General features: G+C 50.6%; 4 protein-coding genes across 4 annotated transcripts; 3 read left to right on the forward strand and 1 right to left on the reverse strand.

The window, feature by feature from the left end:
* Positions 1-424: 424 nt before the first annotated feature.
* Positions 425-1,395, reverse strand: N7509_011907 (putative transcription factor RfeG; the record flags this gene model as incomplete). The annotated part of the gene is made up of 4 exons (XM_056636544.1): positions 425-771; positions 824-1,076; positions 1,161-1,205; positions 1,276-1,395. 4 exons carry the CDS (start codon positions 1,393-1,395, stop codon positions 425-427), a joined length of 765 nt encoding a protein of 254 aa, XP_056482574.1.
* A 1,925-nt stretch (positions 1,396-3,320) lies between these two features.
* On the forward strand, positions 3,321-5,208 carry N7509_011908 (DNA-directed DNA polymerase eta; the record flags this gene model as incomplete). Its single annotated transcript, XM_056636545.1, has 2 exons — positions 3,321-4,808; positions 4,882-5,208. The coding sequence occupies 2 exons, from the start codon at positions 3,321-3,323 to the stop codon at positions 5,206-5,208; spliced, it is 1,815 nt and encodes a 604-aa protein (XP_056482575.1).
* Positions 5,209-6,323: 1,115 nt separating this feature from the next.
* On the forward strand, positions 6,324-8,953 carry N7509_011909 (uncharacterized protein; the record flags this gene model as incomplete). The annotated part of the gene is made up of 4 exons (XM_056636546.1): positions 6,324-7,809; positions 7,867-7,954; positions 8,005-8,659; positions 8,729-8,953. The coding sequence occupies 4 exons, from the start codon at positions 6,324-6,326 to the stop codon at positions 8,951-8,953; spliced, it is 2,454 nt and encodes an 817-aa protein (XP_056482576.1).
* Positions 8,954-9,461: 508 nt separating this feature from the next.
* N7509_011910 (uncharacterized protein) lies at positions 9,462-10,508 on the forward strand (the record flags this gene model as incomplete). Its single annotated transcript, XM_056636547.1, has 1 exon — positions 9,462-10,508. The coding sequence occupies one exon, from the start codon at positions 9,462-9,464 to the stop codon at positions 10,506-10,508; it is 1,047 nt and encodes a 348-aa protein (XP_056482577.1).
* Positions 10,509-13,298: the final 2,790 nt, after the last annotated feature.

Raw genomic sequence — 13,298 nt, forward strand, 5'->3', positions numbered from 1 at the left:
CCCATGGCAAGGCAAAAATGTAAAGGGCATTCAATGTCCGACGGATCGTCGAGAGTGGTCCCGAGGGGGCCGCACATAATGAATTCCATGTCCAGAATGGGAATTTTCCTGGGCTAAATCCAAAAGCAAGCAAGGACAGAGGGGGAAGTATTTTCGCGGGGTTTCAAAAGGGCGAGAGGGAGTTGAGCCGATATGGTAGAAGGGGAGAGTGTCCAGGAGAATTTTGTGTTCGTCGACATCATTATGTCCCAGGATTGAAGTATGGTCCAAGGAGAATAAAAAGTAAAAGAGAAATAACTAATCATCATTCCAGTGGGCCACAATGCTGGGGAAGAGAGGAGTCTCGCACAAGACAAGGGTCGGTATACATTTCTGGTAAATTTTTTTGGGGGTGTTTTTTGATTTGTTTTTTTTCTTGTTCTTCTTACCGCCGACGATGGGGTTCCCGTTCGCGGGCTGGCTGCGGCCTACTGCGCTCGTATTCCGGTGTGTATCTTGGCTCCATTCCTATCCGAGGGTCTGGGGCAGTAGTGGTAGGATACGCCATCCCGGAAGTCACGGGGGAATAGTCCGACTCGGCATCATAACCAGGTCCTGGGTATCGGGGGGCATTTCGGCCACCGCCCTCGTAACCGTAGCCAGTGTTCGAGTAGGTATAGGAAGAAGGATGCATATCAGCAGCTGTCACAACCGGCTGGGATGAGCCAGAATAGGAGACCTGAGGCGGGGGGGTATGGGGCCTGGCCTGATCCGTATGGCGAGTGTGTGGAGCTGTAGGAAGGGTTGTTGTTGTAAGGAGCACTCTGGGATCCGCTGTACGGACTCTGGGAGTAGGGGTCCATGTACTGTTGTGCGGGAGCAGCACTGAAAGTGGTAGGGGAAGGCCCCTGTTGTGGTTGTTGTTGCTGGCGAACCTCATGCATGCCTGATGAGGCATAGTTCGCTGGGACAGTGTTAGGGGCATGAGAAATGTTCATATCTTGAACGTAACTACCTCTCGGATAGCCTAAATCAGCCCGCCGGGACACGTCCGCCTCCCAACGAGCGGAGTCAGCTTTCAAATCAGCAATCATCTCCTAAATAATCCAAAAAGGTCCGCTGGTTAGATGGTTCATTCTTTGGGTCGGTCTTCAGTCTGGTTGTTCGAATTTTGCACTTACAGATGTGAGATTCCGATAGGCACGGATGAAGAAACCCGGGCGGCCCTGCGGAATAGGTTAGTCTAAGCGCCCGAAATTACGTGTTTTAATCAAAGAATAAAAGGGTGAGACGGACATTGTGGTTTCCGGGTCTCACGAGAGCATCATTTCCAAGATAGCGACAGATATCTGCTTGGATCACCTCGCGGCTGATACCATCGCCCGGAATAAAGTATTCATTTTGACGGCCTGTCATAGTGTATCCTGAGGAAATATCCTGTGATGAAAGAGCACCTCAGGTCCGGCTGGGCCAATAGAGAAAATGAAAATTCCGGGGAGAAGATGAGAGTTCCTTGGAGGTCCTTTGGGAGATTGACGGCAGATGGTTGGGCTCCGTTATATTGGATGAAAAAGTACAGGTTTCTTTTGTCTATTGAGCGACCGGGAAAGAGTCCAAGGTCGGTCGTCAACACTTTAATTGACGAGAAAGTTTCGAAATCCAGGGAAGAATGAAGAATCGACAGAACAGTCCAGGGAAGATGGCCTCAAGAGAATTAATGGATCCGTAGTCGGAAGAATAGCAAAATGGTGTCCTTGGGAAAATAATATCCGGGAAGTCCTTGGGTTTAACAACTGGTTGTCCGGTAGTATCCTTTGGGTTATATCCAAATCAAATCAACGTGGCCGAGCGACTGAATCAAGTCTGCGAGGCTGGACGATGACAAGATAGAGGAAACGAAGAGAGACACAGAGAGAGGGGGGTGAGATCCTCTGGGCTGAATATGGTCACGCTATGAGTCCGATCGGAGGGTCCAAGTGGGGGGTGATGCACACGGAGGAGGTCGGGAAGAAGAGGTTGGAGAGTGAGAAGAGAAAGGTTGAAAGAAGAGGGGGGGAGAGAGGAAGAGAAGAAGGGGAGGGGGGCGAACTAAAGTGGGTTCAGAGGGCGGTTGGGCCGTCCTCTTGGGCTGGTGCCACGACTCCCCCCACTATCAAAGCAAAGCATGCACGGTCGAATACGGCTTAGAGGATGTGCAACCCTGCCTGTAGCCGCCTTGTGCGGTCTCAGAGTCCTGACCCTGGTCAGGCACACATTTTGGTACGGCTACGTTGAAAAAGGGTCGATCCCCCCCATCAAATTTCAGCTTGGATTGCTACTCAGTCTGTGCCCTCTTGAAGGCTGCCGGTTGACCCCACTGAGCCTTGATCTTTCGGAATCTGCAGTGCCGATAGGACGAAAGAGGCAGATAGAACGAGAGAAAGCGGTCAACCAGGTAGGGCACTAGGTGTTTAGCGACAAGTAGGGCGCGCGTGGTGAAATGTACTCTCTCGGGGACCACCCTCCGAACTCGTGAGCAAGTCCAACGTTGGACAAATCGGGCCTGGGAGGGTTGATCCTCTTGCGTCTGCAACTTGGAGGGCAGTAAGGGCCAATCTGCTCGTAGATCGAGAGTAACGAGCAAAAAGACGTTTGCCACCAGTCAAACCTGGCGGAGTAGGGCGTTGGGCAGGAATGCGTGGCTTTGGGCACCGCAGGCCGCCACTCAGCGATCGCCCGTGTCAGCGCGCGCTCAGATCGAGATCAGTTGGTTGGTCTCGACTCGGCAGATCCTGCACGAGAGTGATGTGACCCTGGCAGCGCCGTCATTATGGAGGTCCACAGATTGTTTAACGAACAGAGGAGGGGGAAAAATGAAAATTAAGCGTCTCTTTTCTAATCTGACGAGATTTGACTTTGAACCATGTGGAATGGGTTGCTCGCAGCAGGTGCTTTGGGGATGTTGTGGATGTGGTTGCTGCGGGTGGCGAGGTGGTGGTGATGGTGATGATGATTATGATGTCTACGTGGATGGAGGTTGGAGGTTGGAAATTGGAGGTTGGGTCATCTCATCGTGCCTTCCCTACATTGGTACACCCTGTAGAAAGCTCCTTCCCGCTGAGCAAGTCTAGTTTTCGTGTCAACAATGGATCCATGGTTCCAGAGATCCACGTGACTAACCTACGCATGAGGCTAAGGTCCGAACCACGTGCCCGGCGCTAACCCCCTTCGGAATGATTTCTCAAGGACCACAGTCACGTAGACCTCGCGTAGACCTGCGGGAAGACTTCACCGAATTGAAAAAAAAAGAGTCTCGGAGGGTTTGAATTGACCTCTAGAGTCGCAATGACGCTGCACCGAGCATGTCGCCTGCAGATTCGCCCAACGCGTCCCCCGATGCCGTGAAACGTTCCCGCTATACCCTTCGACAGCTCCATCTACTTCGCCAGGGCTCGACAGCCACGCCGCTCCGCGCGATAGCTCACATCGACCTTGATGCATTCTATGCGCAATGCGAGATGGTTCGTCTGGGGACGGACCGCGATACTCCACTCGCAGTTCGCCAGTGGGACTCTTTGATCGCTGTCAATTATGCTGCTCGACCGTATGGCATCACTCGCATGGTGACAACTGCTGAGGCCCGCAAATTGTGCCCGAATATCGTCTTGCAACATGTCGCGACATTTCGTGAGGGTGAAGGTGGTCGATGGGCTTACCGTGATGACTCCTTCAAGAATATCCGAACCGACAAAGTCTCACTGGATCCGTATCGCGCAGAATCTCGAAAGATTCTCAAGACGATGAAGGACGAGTTAGAGCGATGGTCTGCCGACAGTGTGGATGAGGAAGTAATATCACTGACACAGGGTCTATCCGCCTCCCTGGAGAAAGCAAGCATCGATGAAGTGTTCATTGATATGTCGCCCTTGATTTACCGCGTCTTGCTACAAAAGTACCCTGAGCTACGACAAAAATCGCAAGACGATAATCGAGACGCCGACCTTCCGCCACCTCCAACAACAGCTATTCCATGGCATACTGGAGATTCTCTCATCGAGCTGGATAAACATGAGAGGGAAGAGGATGATCCAGATTGGGATGATGTCGTGATGCAAATTGCGGCCGAGATCGTTCGATCGGTGCGCACTGCCGTATGGAACCAGTTGCATTATACCTGCTCCGCTGGTGTCGCGCGAAATAAGATGCTTGCCAAGCTTGGCAGTGCCTGTAATAAACCAAATGCACAAACAATTGTACGAAATCGTGCTATTCAGTTCTTCTTGAACGGCTACAAATTCACACAGATTCGGATGCTTGGTGGCAAATTGGGCGAGCAAATCACCTCGGATTTCGGTACTGAGCAAGTGAGCGAACTGCTTAGCATTCCCTATGAGCAATTACGCGCAAAACTTGATGACCACACGGCCAACTGGCTCTACGGAGTCATTCGTGGCGAGGATCGGAGTGAAGTCAATCCTCGAACACAAATCAAGTCCATGTTATCGGCCAAGTCTTTTCGTCCAAGTATCAACTCCGTTGAACAGGCAGAAAAATGGCTGCATATTTTTGCAGCGGATATCTATGGCAGATTAGTGGAGGATGGCGTGCTTGAAAATAGACGCCGTCCCCGGGTCATTACTTTGCATCACCGGGTCGCGCAATCTCGATCTCGCCAAATTCCAATCCCGGGGTCGAGTAAGATTGACGAAGACTTGCTTTTTGATCTTGCGAAGAACTTGCTTCGACAAGTCGTTGCAGAAGGACAAGCGTGGCCTTGTTCGAACCTATCCTTAAGTGTGAGCAGCTTCGAGGATGGCGTGAGCAAGAATAAAGCAATCGAAGGGTTTCTGGTTCGGGGCGATCAGGCAAAGTCTATCAGTCAGTCTACAAAACCCCGTGGAGCTGACAGCACTTCCAACGAAGTCCTCCCGGCAGAGAAAAAAAAGGAGGATCGACGATGGCGGGATCAAACGCTTTTTTACTCACTCCCCCTTCCCGGATGATTCGAATTCGGCACCTGCCGGCAACGAGAGTCCTCCGCCAGCAGATCAGGACTCATCCAATACACCTTTAGGCGATTTTGAGCCTACATTACTGCAAAATACCTGTGATCGTTGTTCGAAAGTTATACCAGAGTATGAACGGGAAGAACATGACGACTGGCATTTCGCGAAAGATCTGGAGCTTCAAGACCGACAGGAAGCGATGTCTGCACAACAGCAGTCACAGCAACAAACCCCCCCCAAATAGCGCTAGGGGCTCGGGCTCTAGCACCCGTGGAAGAGGTGGCCGCAGCCGTGGCAAGCCTGAGAGAGGACAAAAACGACTTTTCTTCCAGTGAACTTGCAGCCAAATCCAAAACTATGAGGTCACTAAGTTGGCAGTGGCCGATCTGTATCAAGATTTTTATCCAAAGACCATACTGTATCACTGTGGTTTAAACTATGCAAGACACATGTTGTCAATAACTATACGCTGCTGTCCTTATTTCCACGTGCATTCTTATAATCCTTGGTTCGACCCGACCAGCCAACCCCGCTCCAGAGCCACGGATAACACCCCCGGTTCTCCAAATTCAATTCCAAGTAAACAAAGAACTAGGTAGAAAATAAATATGCGAAAGATATACCAAACTACATCCAAGGCCATATTTCCCTTCCACATCAAGTCAGCCCTGCCAAAATTCCGCGCCCAACCGCTGATCGTGCGATGCGATGCGATGCGATGGTCCGCGTGGCTGTGACATCAGCGGGTCGTGGGGTCATCGGGCATTTCCAAGGGCTGAACTTGAATGTTGCTCAGCCTCCACCTCCCGTTTGCTCCTCTACTAGTTACTCTACTCTGCAGTCACATTAGCTCGTGGCTGATGAGTTCCCCTCTGTGACCAAACTTCCCCTCTTCTTATCCTTCTATCCTTTATCGTCTGAAGTCGTTGTCGCCAAGCTTGTTCAACCTAGATATGCTTTGATCGGCAGTACTTCGCCAAAGCCCCGCCTTCGCTCGATTTGACCAATATTCTGGATAGTAACCCTCATCGCGCAGGACACTGGCTTTTGGACCCAGTAGCCATTTCGCCGCGAAGAGTATAGTCACGAGACTAGGCCAACCTGACTTTGCCCAGGACCCAATGACCAAGAGCTCCATCCTCGGGAATCCCCTCAACAGCCCCGAATTCCTGCCCATATCTTGCATGAACGCCTACCCCACCAAGTTCCCGAGCAGCGATTATAGGTCAAACTCGTCCTTTGGAGATACCTACGGCTCGACAGAGAAGATTGGACTCACGAGCCCCTGTCACGACCAAATCCAAATGATCTTTTGCCCAACCCCCTCCAACGTTTCTTCGAATACCCCTCACCGCTGCCATGTCTCGCCGCGCGCCGCCTCAGGACTACTACGAAGAGGATGATTATGAATATGAAAGAGAACGATATTCCCGCCCACGCCGACGAGGGCCTGAATTTGACGAGGATGTGGAATTTCGCCGTCGGCGATCAATGCCACCGCCTGAAGACATGGAACGGCTGCGGACCCGGGAACGACCACCGCGCGATATTGTACAGGAAAGCTTCGCACAGCCGAGAGAAAGGGAGCGGATGGCCATGCGGAGATCTAGAGATGCAGTGGACGAGGCTGTTCGAGAGGTCGAGCGCGAACCTGACGAGCTTTACATGCCTTCGCGCCGGCGCCGCAGTCATCGGTCTCGCGAGATCGAAGAGGAGGAACTCATTGCCGAAGAACGAGATAGACGTCGTGGTCGTAGACCTCGAGAAGTCGAAGAAGAACTGATTTTCAACGAGAAGGAAAGGCGTCGTGGGCACCGCCCAAGAGAGGTCGATGAGGAAGACCTTTTGGTTGAAGAGCGAGAGCGACGTCGCGAGCGTCGGCCCCGTGAAATTGATGATGAAGAGTTGATTATTGATGATAGAGAACGGCATCGTGGTCCACGTCGGAGAGATACAGAAGAGGAAGACCTAATCATCGAAGAAAGAGAAAGAAGGCGTGTCCCGCGTCCTCGAGACCGCGCAGAGGAAGATTTGATTATCGAAGAAAAAGAGAAACGCCGCATGCGCCGCCCTCGAAGAATGAGCGAAGATGACCGCGTGTTTGAGGAGAGGGAGAGACGCCGTGGCCCCCGACCTCCGGACCCCGAAGAAGAATTCGTGGTCCACGAAAGAGAAAAGCGTGATAGGAGGCGGCCTCGGCCAGACCGGGAAATCGAAGAAGAGGAACTGCTCTTTCGACGCAGAGAAGCACCAACACCCCCAGGACAAGAAATCGACAACGAAATTTTACCGCGCGCAAGAAGCTTCGAAGAAGATAGAGATGAACCCTTGGCGAGATCCTCAGAATCTCGCAGGCGACCCCGACCACGCGGCATACAGGTAGAAGAAATCATAATTGACGACAGAAAACGAGATATCCCTCCCCATGGCGGGAGAAACCGTCGAGACCCCAGAATCGACGAAGAGATTATTATGCGGTGGAAAGATCGACCCTCTCCTCGTGAGCAGGAAGAGGACGAAGAAATACACATCCGCGAGACAATGCGACACAGACGCAATCCACCAGAACCTATACCCGAAAGAGAGCCGCCAGGGGCATTCCCAATCGAACAACGAGATGACTTCCAAGATGGTGTGGCGGTTGAGGAAATGACGCAAAGACGCTCACGCTCAAGACCTCGTAGAACAACAGAAATTGTAGAGGCGGCTGAGGAGATCCCAATTCACAAGGACAAGATATCCCCGCCTCGAGATCTTTCACCAGAGCCTAGCATACATGCGCCTAGTATACATGCGCCTCCTATCCATCAGGATGTGATAACCCATCATCGACATATTGATCACGGTATGTTTTGCTGATGTGTCCTGCTCCTGCCTGTGCTTCCACTGACAAAGTTCCCAGGATTTGAAGGCTCCCGCATGCCGCGTGCGCCTAGTCCAGAGATTTCTTCCACAAGAACTAGTATTGACGAAGTCGACGTTCGCCATCGGTATGTCACTAGAATCCCGTGGCATTCTAATTGCTAACCAGCCTCCGTAGAAGTACAAAAGGTGGTCGCAAATCCGAGGATGAAGTTGTTTTCAAGCATCGCCACGGAAAAGAGGAGGAGGAAGAAGAAGAAGAAGAAGAAGAAGAAGAAGAAGAACAAGACGAGGATGATAATGACTCGGTTTCTCCAACCAGCGGGCCATCTCTCGAATTCTCCAACCCATGGGATATCAGAACCGCCTCTTCACGACGCAAGCCACGCCCGTTTGATGACGAAGGCATCTCCATGGCCGCAGAAACTGCGAATACCCGTGGGCGACGGAAGCTGCCTCGTGGGTTCGAAGGTAGAAAAGAAATCGAAGAGGAAGAAGAAGTCGAAGTCCATGAGAAGCGTTCCGTTCCTCGTTCCACAGCTGGGCTCTCAAAGGGCACTCCCGACGAATGGTCTGCAACCGATACCCTGTCAAAGATTGATGCGGCCGAGATGAGTGGAGCCTTGAGTGTCATCGAGGTGGCTCCGAAGCACGCAGTAGAAGAAGAATTGGAGCGTGAGATGGAGATCGGCCAGCAGGTAGAGAAAGAAAATCGCGATGAGCGATGGACAGAGATTACCAAGGAGCTGGTTGTTCGAGAAGCCATTGAACGACTTGGATATGAGTTTGAAGAGACCCGGAAGCATTACTATGTGTTCTCCTTCCTTGAACAGGTACGGCTTTACCATCTTGATCCGATAGAAACCAAGCGAGAAGCATGACTAATACTGACTCTGCTTTAGCGAGATATTGATGAGCTAATTGAGCTCTCTGATGAGATCCGAAGCGCGCGGCGGCGGCGTATTCGTGAGATGCAACGAGAAAGGACGTCTCTCCCACCAGCACCTCGACCACGACGATCTTCATTTGCTGAAAGGCTTCCAATGCGACCGCCACGCGTGACTGGAGAAAGACGGATGCGAGAACGAGAATGGATTATTGACCCTCGCCGCTCGGGCCGATTTTGAATGGTATATATGAGTTTAGGAATCAATGAAATGAAATAATGATGATGAACATGAACTGGATTACTTATAAACTAAGCCTGAACTTGAAGCAATCAAAAATAAACAGCAGATACTATATACTTTATTATTACTTGATGAATTCCATTCACGCAGGCTGAAGTACCGTGACCTAGTAGTACTAGTAGTTTTCTCGTAGGCCTAGGAAGGTACCCTTTGTCCATTGAAGCTCGCACCTGCAGGCAGCGTTTGGCATCATGATTGCCTCTTCCGGCACCCGGAGTATTTGGAGTGTTTTCTTTCTAGACCTCGTCACCAACCCTACTCCCTCAGATTTCTCTCAGAAGAAATCAGACTCATAATGTGTGTTTTTACCTCCCACTCTTGCTTTGATTCCCAGATTCTGATAGTAGTTAGGCCATTTGCTTATATCACACGCGGCTTGATGAACCTGCCAAACATGACTTGGCATATGAACATGCCGAGCAGAAGCAGGACTCCTCAACCCGCGATGACTGGAGACAGTTCAAATACCGAGATACCTGAAAGAATCACCCTACTGCGAGATCTGGCCAAGGCCATGGGAAAAGAAAAGATCTCGACCTCACTCTGGGCCAGCCTTCAGGTGTGCGACCTCTCAAAACTGGAGTCCCTCATCGAACTCGTCTGCCATTCACCAAACTCCACTATCGATTTTCTCAATACGTGCCCCAACCTCCCAAAGAGATGGCTCGAGGACCGATCCGTCCTTCAAAGCATTGCCTCTGGTGCCTCCAGCACATCTCGCGACAGCCTCTCCAAATGCATGCGGATTGTGGCCAGAAAACGAGACGGCCATCGCTGCGTCTTGACCGGCACCGCGAAAGTCTATCAGCCGGTTTGGATATTTCCAGAGATACTCGCACGGCCGGCTTTCGATTTCGATGTTCACTCACTAGGACTATGGCGATTCATTGACTTATTCTGGGACCCCGCTAGAGTGCAGCGATGGCGCAACGCCGTCTTTCATAACCCCGACAACGCACCGAATGCCACCAGTGGCTGCTCAAGCCTGATATGCTTGCGAAGTGATCTTGCTTATGCCTTCTCAGTCGGGATGTTCGCTTTACGTCCTGTCCGAGTTTCCCTTGACAAACGCGAGTTAGAGGTGGAATTCAACTGGCTGCCACGGGAGAAACACCGATTCAAAGACGTGGTGGGTATTCACAAGCAAGCACTTTCCTATCAAAATCTGGAAAGCGTGGAAGGACTAAGATTCTGTGCGATGGGCTCGAATGAGCCAGTTAAATCGGGTCATCGGTTCCGACTGACAACGGATGATCCTGTAAAGCGACCACTGCCAGATTTCGACCTGTTGGATATGGCCTGGCACCTTTCGCAGATTGTGGCTATGTCATCGGCGATCGAATTAGTATGTCATGAGCCAGAAATCTCGAGAGTCCAAAGTGATGATGATAAGACTGTGAAGGATGCTTCCCCGTCACGACGAACGTTGTCGAATTTTGATACTACCCAGCGAGTTGCGGAGTGGCTGGCAAGCGGCACTGGCGAGCGTTGAATTAATATGTCATGAGGCGGGAAACTCGAGAGTCCAAAGTGATGATGATATGACTGCGAAAGATTCTCGGTCGTCACGACAAATGTTGTCGACTTTTGATACCCAGGGAGTTGTGGAGTGGCTGGTGAGCAGCGTCGGAAGAAGTTGATGGAAAATGACCCGTACAGTGCATATCAGCTTGCATCTTCGTCACAAAAAATCCATACACCTATCACTCACTCCTACTAGAGAGTAATGGTAAACAATATTTTTTCTTCTGCACTTGCATAAAGCTCTGGTTCCATCACTAGGGTTTCTAGATCAGGAATGAATTCACATGATACCACATGAATCACACCATGAATCACAACTTCACTGCAAACTAACAGCATGTACACTGTGTGCTTTGAAACTGGCTGCACAGTGGGCTCTTTGTCTACTTTTGACCCTGTAAGATACTAGTAAAAGTGAAAAGTCCATTGAAATCTGCACAAGTGAGACATTTCTCTGCCGGTGAATAAGACATTTACTAGTACTATCTTTCCCACGCAATATGTAAACCCCAAATCTTTGCCAATAGATCATCAAAGTGGTGCAATTGGATTGCATTGGAAATTCGGTCGTTGCTGGTAGTAGAGAGTTCAGCGTTCAGCTTCAAGTTCTACCTCATCCCAGAGCTTTAGGGTCAAACTAGCATCATGATGCTTTGCGAACTTGGACAAATAATACTACATCAAAGCCACTCATAGACAATTACCGTAGTTTAGTTAAATTCAATTTATTTGTTATATACCGTGAGAGTTTGCTCCTTGGAGTCCATGTAATTGGTGGGATACACAATATCACGACGAAATACATAATGCTTGACCGATAATTTTAGCCAGCATACCGTGTGAGTATCTTATTTCGAGGATCACCTCGGCTATCATCCCAAGCAAGGAAAAGCCATATATAGAATTTGTGTTCTACAAATAGCAACTCGGGATGTCTCATCCTTGGCTACTCATCAATTCCGAGACATTGACTCGTCAAGATATGAAAACCTTGGAAGTGAGTAACGCGGTAGCAAGCACAAAATTTACCCCTTAGCAGGCGCAGCTGTAGGCATAGACGAAGGCGAAAGCGAAAGCGACCCGGGTTGTAATCGTACTAACACCCGCCCTTTGACGTGTCGCTCAAGCCTGCAATTAAGCATACTCCTGAATTTAGCAATAAGCCTCATAAAGTTAAGGGGAAATCATTTAGCTCCGGTTTCATCTACGGAGTAACTACGGAGTACTCCGTACCCCATACACAAATATGCATCTCGTACATACCGTTGCGCAAATGCCGAGGAAGCTAGCAGGATATTCTTGGAAAAGCAAGGAAGGAAGAAAAGGAAGCCAAAAAAGACGCCACACGGTGGATATTGCCGCATTCGCGAATCAGGACCACAGGATGATTCCAGTAAGGTCTAGAATTGCAAGCCAGCGGGACGCCGCGCTGCCATGCTGGTTACCAGAGAGGCATGTATATTGTACTCGTACCTGGCAGATATGTACTACTCCGTAGGTGGACGCATCCTTCTGGGCCAGAATCGGATCCAGTTTGGTCCATCCAGGCCTATTCAGGCCCAGTCAGGTCGAGATCCATTCCATCGGCCGGACCCCAACGGGCTGGCACGGTCTGAGACGCGAAGGATCTGACGGGCGATCATCGGGCATCTGGGCTCCATGAATTTCAGATGAGGATCCATTCTGCTGCAATGAAATGCATTCTGGGACGACTTCCCCTGGTGCGACCCGGCTAGGATTACACATACCCCTGCCGCCACCCGGGATCGCTGTGGGTGGGTGTCTCAAGGATATTAATCATGGCGTGAGAAGTGGGTAGTGGAATTTTTGAGATTTATGTACCGAATTGAGTGGACACCTTGGAAATAGACAGTTGTTGGGGTTGTTAGCCAAGCAGGTCAGATTTCAGGTTGTCTGGGCGTCGCTGTCCTCCGTCCTCCGTGCAATGGATATGCCTCCGGCGGGTCTGGGTCTGGGTGCCCCGGGAAGTTTCGAAATCTCAGTCTGAGAAGAACGAATGATAGGGAAGAGAATCAGACGGGTGGACTGATGAAATGTGCGATGAGCTCAGAGAAGATGATCGGGGCTGGTCAAGGATGCATTGGGTTTGCGAACCACGGTGGTGCAGCAGTCTGACATGTGCCTGGTCAGGATCGATCGATCGCTACCCACCCTCCATTACAGAGGTTGTAAGGTGCATACAGAGTACGAAGAAGTACAGTAAGAATTGTTCATTTTGTGGTCAAACCATCCTGCGACCTGGCTAATTTACGCAATTTACGGTGGTGGGTCGCATCCACTCGGTGCCCGCTGGGATTCGCCGTCAGAAGGCTGATCGCTGCATGATCTTTGGCTGTGTTTTGAGCAGTACTCCGTCCTGGATTGGCTGGTCTGATATCAGATAGCAGAGCACTCGAGGATGGATCCGCTATCGAGGATACACACAATACCGAAGAAGGAAAGTTTTCTCGGCTACGGGACTGGCACATTCGTGGACGGCGGACGGAGTATATCTCTTTGAAAGAAAGGTGTGGTGGCGACTCGGAGCTTGGACAACTCGACGAGATACATAAAACACCAGAATAAACTTGGTCAATGGGGCAATGGGGCCGCGGCACCTACACTGCACTGCCGTCACATTCGGATAGGCTTTCCCCCCAATGGATGTACTCGGACTCGCTAACGTCGGGGAGGGGATGGATCGGCCTGGTGTTTATGTTTATGCCTTGATTTAGTGCAGTCAGAAAGTGACTAGGAT

The sequence above is a fragment of the Penicillium cosmopolitanum genome (genome assembly GCF_028827165.1).
Source record: "Penicillium cosmopolitanum strain IBT 29677 chromosome Unknown utg000011l:1.0-3548175.0:1.0-3550911.0, whole genome shotgun sequence".
Taxonomy (NCBI): Eukaryota; Fungi; Ascomycota; class Eurotiomycetes; order Eurotiales; family Aspergillaceae; genus Penicillium; species Penicillium cosmopolitanum.